At 46.9% G+C, this 11,590-nt stretch overlaps 1 protein-coding gene across 2 annotated transcripts; it reads right to left on the reverse strand.

The window, feature by feature from the left end:
* Positions 1–1,013: 1,013 nt before the first annotated feature.
* WDR45B (WD repeat domain 45B) lies at positions 1,014–10,768 on the reverse strand. 2 transcript variants are annotated; one of them, XM_077458548.1, is made up of 3 exons: positions 10,558–10,768; positions 2,605–2,697; positions 1,014–1,249 (listed from the first exon to the last, which is right to left on the reverse strand). In XM_077458548.1, the coding sequence occupies exons 1-3, from the start codon at positions 10,733–10,735 to the stop codon at positions 1,050–1,052; spliced, it is 471 nt and encodes a 156-aa protein (XP_077314674.1). In that variant the 5' UTR covers positions 10,736–10,768; the 3' UTR covers positions 1,014–1,049. The 2 variants fall into 2 exon arrangements, with proteins under 2 accessions (XP_077314674.1, XP_077314675.1); XM_077458549.1 differs by having other exon boundaries at positions 2,623–2,697; positions 10,558–10,764.
* Positions 10,769–11,590: the final 822 nt, after the last annotated feature.

Here is an 11,590-nt window from a genome sequence, read left to right on the forward strand (position 1 = left end):
GATTCTGGCCATGCCAAGCTTGGAAATTTAGAATTCTGTGCCCAAATTTCCTGTAGTTAGATTTGACCATCCTGCTCCAATAGAGCACTGAGTGTCTTTTTTGTCTGCTGCCTGCTTCCTCTGCTATCAGCTGTAGTCACTTCTGACAAGTTTTCCTGACACCAGGAGATAAATGGAGACAGGAGACAGGGGAGCGGGATGATTCCTCAAATCAGCTCCCACTGAGCTCTGCAGAGTGCAACTTCAACTCCCTGTTCCCTGCTTTCTGAAAGCTCAGATAAGCTGTATACAAATTGTGCTGTAGATATGAGAAGACTGCAGATAAACAGATACTACTTATGTAGGAAGATTTGTTTCATCTATGTATCATCTGAGACCAGTCACCTCACTGGGTATATGGAAGAATTTACAGCCACTTTAAAGTTGCTCTGCTTCAGCACTGAAGGGGTGTGTGTGTGTGTGTGTGTGTGTGTGTGTGTGGTGTGTGTGTGTGTGTGTGTGTGTGTGTGTGTGTGTGTGTGTATGTATGTATGTATGTATGTATGTATATATATATGTATGTATATATATATATATATATATATATATATATGTGTGTATGTGTGTATGTGTGTATGTGTGTATGTGTGTATGTGTGTATGTGTGTATGTGTGTATGTGTGTATGTGTGTATGTGTGTATATATATATATATATATATACACATACACATATATATATATATATATATATATACACATACACATATATATATATACACACATATATATATATATACACATATATATATATATACACATATATATATATATATATATATATATATATACACACATATATATATATATATATATATATATATATACACATATATATATATATATATATATATATATATATATATATATATATATATATATATATATATATATATATATATATATATATATATATATATACATATACATATACATATACATATACATATACACACACATACACATATATATATACACACACGAAAACCTGCACCGTTCACAATGTAGTATTGTCATATTTTGAGGATTCGGAGGCGGCAGTCCCAAGTCTGGGGAACAGACCCATAACCACCAAGTGATGCCAACAAGATGGCTATAAAAGGGGTGTCACCTTTGTTGGGCGGGTATTTCGGCTTCTTCCCTCCCCCGACCAAAGCGAGGTAGTTGCACCGGAACAACATCTCCACGTAGCCAACTCCACCTTCCATAAACTCTGCAGGAAAATAAAATAAAAAAAAAAAAAAAAACACACAAAGGCCATAAAATGGATTCATGAGTCGTCACAGCGACCTTCGCCCACGATCGGCTTTCATGAGATGTGAATAAAAGCAGAAGAATCAATAAACAGTCTGACAATGTGGAGGAGGCAGGAAGGTTGCCGAGCTTCCACCTTCCGGGATCTCAGAAAATATAAAGGGGAACTCCACTCAATCAGGTGAGAGAAGAAAAAAAAAAAACAACGGAGCCAACTAACCCGTGAAAAGATCGTACATTTGTATAGTAAAGATCTGCTGCAGGCTCGCTTAAAGGATAAGCGCACTTACAAAATCTACAGATTGTTTTTACCCCCCAAATCATCCCAACCTTGCAAGTCTCACTCTCCTCGTTACACCTCTACATTACAGCTCCATAGACTTCTATAGAACCCTTTCCCTTTTTCTCCGGCCTCGGGTCGCATAGAAGCCTTTGGTGCTGTAACGCCCAAGAGCAGCAAGGCAGGTGAAACTCACTGAGCTGCACGTGCACATCGAGGTAAGTGCGCATCTCTGGAGAGGAGGAGTCAGGCAGAGAGAGAGAGTGGCGAGGAGAACTTATCCTTGCCGCATTAAGACGCGCACTTACCTTGATGCTCACATCCAGGTCAGCAAGTCCTGTCTGTAACAGATATAGATTACCATTTCTCTACAGGAGGGTCAGCAAGCCGTAAATCACGATCTACCCGTCCACCATGGGCAGCTGACAGGTAGATCGCAAAAACAGTGCCCTGCTTTGCTGGTACCCCCCACCACTCTCCTTGAGGCAGCACAGTACTGGATGGAGGGCCACACATAATATTGACACTTTGGGCCCAATCTGGACATTTTCACTTAGGGGTGTCCTGACTTTTGTTGCCAGCGGTTTAGACATTAATGGCTGTGTGTTGAGTTATTTTGAGGGGACAGAATATTTACACCGTTATACAAGCTGTTCACTCACTACTTTACATTGTAGACAAGTGTCATTTCTTCAGTGTTGTCACATGAAAAGAGAGAAGGAATGTCACTGAGGGGTGTACTTACTTTTGTCAGATACTGTATATCGTTGTACAGATGCGCCACTTCACTGGCCGGTTTATGCCCCCCCAGGCATGTTATTTAACATTTACAAAAATGTGAGGGGTGTACGAGATGGAGAGATTTATACATATATCCCCCCCCCCCCCCCTCCAAAATACATGTTCTAGCCAAAAAGACAGATTTTATTTTTTACATGTATGAAAGAAATGTCAGAATAGTCCAGCAGGCAAGCAGTGAAGACGTGAGAACGACGGACAGAAGGTGACACTCATATAAAGTTCTTTTCGCTCACCAGTGGATGAAGCTTTACCTTGTTTCTCCTTTTCTTTCAGCGGATCGGTGTTATAAACCCGGAATCCATTCTCCATCCCGCATGCAAAGCACCCTGAGGGAACACACACACCCTATGAATATCATGCCAGACACCAGCCTCGCATCACATTATTATTACATCAACTCTTCCTATAAAAAAAATCTAGAATACGAGGGCGTGGTGTCAGAAATGAGAACTGTCCGTGTTGCCTTACAAAGCCCCAAATGCTTGAACCCATTCTCTCCCCTCCCCCCACACCGTTTATCACTCTCGTTATCACTCTTCTATACAATGACTGCATTCGCACCGATCAATCTTATGGAGGGTTAATGGAGATCTAACGTCACAATTTTGAGGGGTGTCAGGAATCATGAGTGACATCACTGTGGGAGGGGCCTGTTACAAAGGTGGGTGTGAACAAAACAGCTCACAAGGAAGTGTTCACGGCCTCCATTAGTAGCACAGCCGACATGCATTGTACATCCAATAACGTCCCAGTGGTGTAGCGGGGCGGGCACAGTGGTGTAGCGGGGCGGGCACAGTGGTGTAGCGGGGCGGGCACAGTGGTGTAGCGGGGCGGGCACAGTGGTGTAGCGGGGCGGGCACAGTGGTGTAGCGGGGCGGGCACAGTGGTGTAGTGGGGCGGCACAGTGGTGTAGTGGGTAGCACTCTCGCCTAGCAGTAACAAGCGTCACTGGTTTAAATCCCAACCACGACACTACCTGCCTGGAGTTTGCATGTTCTCCCTGTGCCTGCGTGGGTTTCCTCCGGGTACTCCGGTTTCCTCCCACACTCCAAAGACATGCAGGTAGGTTAATTGGCTTCTGTCCAAAATTGGCCCCTAGTATATGAATGGGGACCTTGGATTGTGGGCTCCTTGAGGGTAGGGACCGATGTTAGTGTGTAATGTACAGGACAATTGTAGACACTCAGGTTGAACTGGATGGACTGGTGTCTTTATTCAACCTTACTAACTATGTAACTATGTCCCCAGCTGGTGTGCAGGAAGTAAGGGTCACCGGGACTCCGGACACAACAATGCTACATCTGGTGGGACTACAACTCCCAGCATATAGAATTGCAGAGGAGAGATGGCGGGAAGGATGGCTTTATAGACATTTCATGACATCCGAATGCCCCGCCTCCGATCAAACGGCACAACCAATAACGTTGTGTTTGTGGCCAGTCATTCCCTCCCACAGGGAGCTCGGCTCAGGACACGGTTACAAGAATGTTTATTGGCAATTATAATATTACAGGGGGGTAAAATAAGTATTGAACATCTCACCATTCTTCTCTGTAAATCTATTGGTAAAAAAGGAGATATTGACATGAAATGTTCCCCACATGTCGGTATCAATGCAACCCTCACATACAAAGACACCGAAACAAATCCGTCCAGAAATGAAGTTCTGTGTAATAAAAATGGAAGGACACAGGAAAAAGTATTGGAACCCGCAAACTGAAATGTATTTTATATTTGGTACAAAATCCTTTGTTGGAAATGACGGCTTTGATACGCTCCTGTATGGAGGGACGAGTCGCATGCTTTGTGTGATTTTGGTCTCCAGATCTTGAAGGTCCCGTGGGGTCTCTTCTATGAACTCTGATCTTTAGTTCTTTCCATTGATTTTCTATTGGATAGAAGTCATGTGATTGGCTGGGCCGTTCTAGCAGCTCTATTTTCTCTCTCAGCTTTGTGTTTGGGAGAGACGCCCCCCCCAACCCCCCCCCGAGACATTGTCCCCCCCCCCCCCCCCCGAGACATCGTCCCCCACGACATCCTCCCCCCCCCCCCCCCCGAGACATCGTCCCCCCCCACGACATCCTCCCCCGAGACATCGTCCCCCCCACGACATCCTCCCCCGGGACATCGTCCCCCCCACCCCCCACGACATCCTCCCGAGACATCCTCCCCCGTTTCGTCTCCTCATCCTGGTAGATGGCAGCAGATTTTTATCATGCATCCTTCCTTCAATGATATGAAGTTTGCCAGTGCTGTATGCTGAAAAACAGCCCCAGCCCCACCCCCACCATGATGTTCCCACCTCCAAACCTCACTCTTGGTATGGGGGGTGTTTTTGGGGTGATGTGACCTCTAAACATGGGGTGTATTATTATTATGGCATCCCAGGAGTTCCATGTCGGTCTCCTCTGAGCCGACTAGATTCTCCCCGAATTTCACAGGATTGTCTGAATGTTGTGCAGCAAACTTTAGCCGAGTTCCACCACACTTCTTCTTCTTCAGCAATGGAGTGTTGTGTGGTCAGAGTGCCTACGGGCCATGGCGGGGGAGGGCTTATTGTGTACCTCCAAATTCCAGGTCTTTCTAATGTGCTCTCCACAAGTGGCCCTTGGCTCTTGGACAACTCTTCTGATAATTTTCACTCCTCTGTCAGAAATCGTGTGCGGAGCATCTGGTTGTGGCCGGTTTATGGCGAAATGATGTTCTTTACACTTCTGGATTATGGCCCCAACAGTGCTCACTGGAACATTCAGAAGTTTAGAAATCCTTCAGTAACCAATGCCATCTGTATGTTTTCCCCAACAATGAGGTTGGGAAGTTCTTGAGAGAGCTCTTTGCTTTTACCATTCAAGAGATGTTTCTTTTTGTGACACCTTGGTAATAAGGCACCTTTTTATAGGCCATCAGGGTAAGACTGAACCGGCTGATATTAATTTGCACTGACAAGGGGCAGGATTGCTTTCTGATAGATTTCAGCTGGTGTCTTGGCTTTCCATGCCTTTTTGCACCTCCCTTTCTTCAGATATACAATACCTTTTCTGTGTCCTTCCATTTTATTACACAGAACTTCATTTCTGGACGGATTTTTTTTTTCGGTGTCTTTTGTATGTGTGGGTTGGATGGATCGTTACCGACATTTCATGTCAATATCACATTTATCAATATATTTATCTAGAAAAATGGTGACGGGTTCAATAATTATTCATTGACTAAAGTCCCCCCTCACACAAGGTTCTTATATACGGACTCTTGTGTATAACCAGGTGTAGGGATGCGGTCCTGAAGAAGGGCGTCATCACCGTCAGCCCGAAACCGCGCCTAAATATGCCGATGCTGGACGCCATTTTTTTACCAAAACATTTTCACCTTTCGTGCAGCGATCCCCTTTCATTTTTTTTTTATTTTTTATTTATATTTTAGTCTCTGGGAAGATTTCCGGCGCAATACATCCAACAGACCGCTCAGCGCACCTCACCCATTGGCAGACATACAGATTTATTCATTTTTGAACTAAAATTATGTAGAATACATATTGCCCTAAACTGATGAAGAAATTCGTTTTTTCTTTAAAAATTTTGGGGGATATTATAGCAAATAGTGAAAAAAATAAAAATAAAATAGGTTTGTTTTGTTTTTTTAATGTCGCCCTTTTTTGTTTATAGAACAAAAAAAAAAAAAAAAAAAAACCCAGGAGGTGATCAAACACCGCCAAAAGAAATCTCTATTTGTGGAGGAAAAAAAAAAAAAAAAAAAGGGACATCAATTTTGGTTGGGTACAGAGCACGACCGCGCAATTGTCAAGGTGTATAAAGAAGGCCATACACTATACAACCCGATTGTGTATTTAGTGAGACGGGTGATCGCCGATCGAATGCATTCCATTAAAAAACAAAACAAAAACGTGCAGCTGGGAATGGGAGGGTGGATGATGCCGGGGGGGGGGGGCGGGCCAATGAGGGTAACTCCTTCCTGTGTCATGACCTACAGTAAGGAAGTAAGACATTACAAACGGAAACATCTGGAAACGTGGATTAGGACAAGAAAAGTGAGTGGAGATTTAATGGTAAGATTTGGATATTTAAAAAAAAAAAAAAAACAACAAAAAAAAAGTAAATGAATGCTATAGGTGCATGGGGGAGGGGCTGGGATTTCAGAAAAAAAAAAAAGTGTACAAAAGGTGAACTTATCCCTTAACCACTACAGATCCGCGCTATTGCCAAATGACGGCATTAGCGCGGACCTATGTCTATTGACGTCGTCCCGGTTACGAGCGGCCTGCGCGCCCCCTGAGGGGCGCGCGCGGCGCGCTCTGTGATCGGCGAGTCCGTGAGACTCGCCTGATCACCGATCCGTGTAAGGGGTCGATCCCGACCCCTTATCACGTGATCAGCTGTCAGCCAATGACAGCTGATCATGTGATAGAACGGAGCCGGTAATCGGCTATTATTCCTCCTCACGCTGACAGCGCGAGGAGAGAAAAAAAAAGGCGATCACGGCCATCAATACAAGGGCCACCTGCCACCTGCCTGTGCCCACCTGCCTCCCGCAGTGCCATCCTGAAGTAAAATAAAAGCAAAAGTAAGTGCCCCCCGTCAGTGCCCCCCGTCAGTGCCCATAGTGCCCACAGTGCCACCCCACAGTGCCACCCAATCTGCCTCAAAGGTGCTGCACCCCAGTGCCGCCCATCAGTGCCCAGCAGTGCCGCCCATCAGTGCCCAGCAGTGCCGCCCATCAGAGCCACCTATCAGTGCCCATCAGTCCCATCTATCTGTGGTACCTATCAGTGCCCATCCGTGCCACCCATCCGTGCCATCTTATCTGTGCCCATCTTATCTGTGCCCATCAGTGCCCACCGGTGCAGCCCATCAGTGCCCACCAATGCAGCCCATCAGTGCCCACCAATGCAGCCCATCAGTGCCCACCAATGCAGCCCATCAGTGCCCACCAATGCAGCCCATCAGTGCCCACCAATGCAGCCCATCAGTGCCCACCAATGCAGCCCATCAGTGCCCACCAATGCAGCCCATCAGTGCCCACCAATGCAGCCCATCAGTGCCCACCAATGCAGCCTATCAGTGCCGCCTAATCAGCGCACTTCAATGAAGGAGAAAAATGACCCGTTTGCAAAATTTTATAACAAACTATTAAAACATGATTTTTTTTTTTGCAACTTTTTTTGTTTGTTTAGCAAAAAATAAAACTCCGAGCTGTAATTAAATACCACCAAAAGAAAGCTCTATTTGTGGGAAAAAATGATAAAAATGTCATTTGGGTACAGTGTTGTATGCCCGCGTAATTGTCATTCAAAGTGCATCAGCGCTGAAAGCTGAAAATTGGTCTGGGACTGAGGGGGGTTTAAGTGCCCAGTAAGCAAGTGGTTAAAGAGGCCCTGTCCTTACACCCCGCTCCTTACCCCAGAGAAGGCTAGCCTACCCCCACATGTGCCCCCCTATATTATTACACCCTGCTCCTTACCCCAGAGAAGGCTATCCTACCCCCACATGTGCCCCCCCCATATTATTACACCCTGCTCCCTACACACCCCAGAGGCTATCCTACCCCCACATGTGCCCCTGCCCTATATTACTCCCTACACACCCCAGAGAAGGCTATCCCACCCCCACATGTGCCCCCCTATATTACACCCTGCTCCTTACCCCAGAAAAGGCTATCCTACCCCCACATGTGCCCCCCCCATATTATTACACCCTGCTCCCTACACACCCCAGAGGCTATCCTACCCCCACATGTGCCCCTGCCCTATATTACTCCCTACACACCCCAGAGAAGGCTATCCCACCCCCACATGTGCCCCCCTATATTACACCCTGCTCCTTACCCCAGAAAAGGCTATCCTACCCCCACATGTGCCCCCCCCCATATTATTACACCCTGCTCCCTACACACCCCAGAGAAGGCTATCCCACCCCCACATGTGCCCCCCTATATTACACCCTGCTCCTTACCCCAGAAAAGGCTATCCTACCCCCATATGTGCCCCCCATATTATTACACCCTGCTCCTTACCCCATAAAAGGCTATCCTACACCCACATGTGCCCCCCCATATTACACCCTGCTCCCTACACACCCCAGAGAAGGCCATCCTACCCCCACATGTGCCCCCCATATTACACCCTGCTCCTTACCCCAGCGAAGGCCATCCTACCCCCACATGTGCCCCCCATATTACACCCTGCTCCTTACCCCAGCGAAGGCTATCCTACCCCCACATTATTACACCCTGCTCCCTTCCCCCCCTAGAGAAGGCTATCCTACCCCACATTACACCCTGCTCCTTACCCCAGAAAAGGCTATCCTACCCCCACATGTGCCCTCCCATATTATTACACCCTGCTCCCTACACACCCCAGCGAAGGCCATCCTACCCCCACATGTGCCCCCCCCCCATATTATTATTACACCCTGCTCCTTACACACCCCAGCAAAGGCCATCCTACCCCCCATAATATTACACCCTGCTCCCTACACACCCCAGAGAAAGCTATCCTACCCCACGTTTCATATTACACACATTACACCCCAGAAGGATATTCTGCCACCCCTAAAAGGTTTACACCCTAGGGCGTTTTTGGTTTGGTTTGTTTTTTAAACACCCCAAAGGGCATTCCATCCCAATCTATAGGACCACCAAAATTTTAATACCCGAAATGCATTATACCCCAAAAATGGGACGTCCTATTTTATTTGACCCAGCAAATGATTACACCCCAAAGAAGGATATCCTGGCAGAAAATGATCCCAAAATATTATGCCCTTAAAAGATATTCTACCCCCCCCCCCCAAAAATAAAAAACATTACACCAGAAATTAAAGAATGTCCACCCCCTTTATGATCACAAATTATTATTACGCCCTACATTAAACCCCCCCCCCCCCAAAAAAAACTATGCCCCAAAGATATCACACCCCTTAAAACACCCCAAATTATTAAACCAAAAAAATAATATATCACCCCCAAATAACACCCCCCCCCCCCCCCATACACACACATTACATTTCAAAGATAAACCTCAGACCCTTCATGACACCCTACATTTTTTAAACCCCCCAAAAATAACCTAACATCCCACATTACACCCCAAATAAATGTATATTCTCACTGGATTCCCCACCCCCATAATCTCCCAAAAAATTACACCCCAAAAATATTAAACATCAGGGAAAAGATTTTCCTCTTATTGCCACAAATTAGTACACCCTACATTAGGAACCCATTACACCCCAAAGATGGGTATCACACCCCTACAACATACCCCAAATCATAACACCATTACAAAAGGAAAAAAAAAAAAAACAAACCAAAAAAAAAAACCCTATCACCCCCCCCCCCCCCATATAACCACCCTACAATTATTACAAATAGATCTCTCACCCTTCATGACCCCCAATTTGTTAAACCCTACATTTATTAAGCCCCCAAAATATAAAACCCCAAACAAAGACTTCCCACCCCAAATAAGAATATATCACCTACCTGGATATCACCCCCCCCCCCCATAAATAGAAAAAAATACACCCCAAAATTATGAAACCCAGAGAAAGGATTGTCCACCCCCTTTATGACCACAAATTATTACACCCTATTCTTTTAAGCCCCCTCCCAAAAAAACGTTCTCCATTACACCCCAAAGATGGGATATCCCACCCCATTAAATACCCCAAATTATTACACCCCATAATCATCCATCCTATAACACCCCCAAAAAAAACCTTCAGAGATACAACACCCCAAAATCCCCCATTACACCCCAATATAGCCCTAAATACCCCTCCCCCATTACACCCCAAAGATAGATGTCCCACCCCATACAACACCCCAATATACCCACATTACACCCCAAAGAGATATTCCACCCCATACAACACCCACATGCACCCCTAAATTTCCCCATTACACCCATATATAACCTTAAAACCCACATTACACCCCAAAGAAACATTCCACACCATACAAAACCCCCAAATACCCCATTACACCCCAGAGAGGTATATTGCATCCCATACAACACCCCAAAGATAGATGTCCCACCCAATATACCCCTAATTACCCCCATATCCCTCACCCCATAAAAACACCCAAAAGCATTAAAACCCCCAATGACACCCCACAGCGTGTCCCCTCCCCCGGTGTGAGGTAAGACCTCCCCGGTAGGTGTCACTCACCGTGGTCCTGGTTGAAGCCGGCGTAGAGCAGGCCATTGCCGTGCGGGTTGGAGGGCAGCAGGTTCATGGTGCGCAGGGACCGGGTACAGCCGGTTACCTCATCACCGGGAGCCCTCCCCCCTCCTCCGTCTCCTGACAGGACTCCGATCACTTCCGGCTTCCGCCACCCTCCCTGCATCACGTGACCTGGCCGCGCGGACACACCCCCTTCGCCCTGTCATGTGACTTGTGCAGGGCGAATCGTCTGTACACGCCTCCTTCTATCACATGACCCAGCCAGGCTGAGAGCGCCGAGCGGACGCTCCCCCTTTCCCTATCATGTGACAGACAGGACAGAGGACCCGCCCACCACCCCCTTCTGTCACATGACCCGGCAAGGCTGAGAGCGCCGAGCTATCGATCAGCCTAAAGAGAAGCGGGTGAGGGGCATTGGGGGGGGGGGGTCATTCCACCCCCTGTGGGGTTCCATCCAGAGATATGGGGGCTGGTAATCCTCCACTGACAAGAGACCCGGATCTTCACTGGCTGCATGCTTCCAGGTCTGTGGAAGGATCACAGTGTATAAAGGGGTCCCTGGAAGGATCACGGTGTATAAAGGGGTCCCTGGAAGGATCACAGTGTATAAAGGGGTCCCTGGAAGGATCACAGTGTATAAAGGGGGCCCTGGAAGGATCACGGTGTATAAAGGGGTCCCTGGAAGGATCACGGTGTATAAAGGGGTCCCTGGAAGGATCACGGTGTATAAAGGGGTCTCTGGAAGGATCACAGTGTATAAAGGGGTCCCTGGAAGGATCACGGTGTATAAAGGGGTCCCTGGAAGGATCACAGTGTATAAAGGGGTCCCTGGAAGGATCACAGTGTATAAAGGGGTCTCTGGAAGGATCACAGTGTATAAAGGGGTCCCTGGAAGGATCACGGTGTATAAAGGGGTCCCTGGAAGGATCACAGTGTATAAAGGGGTCCCTGGAAGGATCACAGTGTATAAAGGGGGCCCTGGAAGGATCACGGTGTATAAAGGGGTCCCTGGAAGGAT

Source organism: Lithobates pipiens, unplaced genomic scaffold (assembly GCF_037356315.1).
Source record: "Lithobates pipiens isolate NorthernLeopardFrog02 unplaced genomic scaffold, aLitPip1_a1.2 Scaffold_28, whole genome shotgun sequence".
Taxonomy (NCBI): Eukaryota; Metazoa; Chordata; class Amphibia; order Anura; family Ranidae; genus Lithobates; species Lithobates pipiens.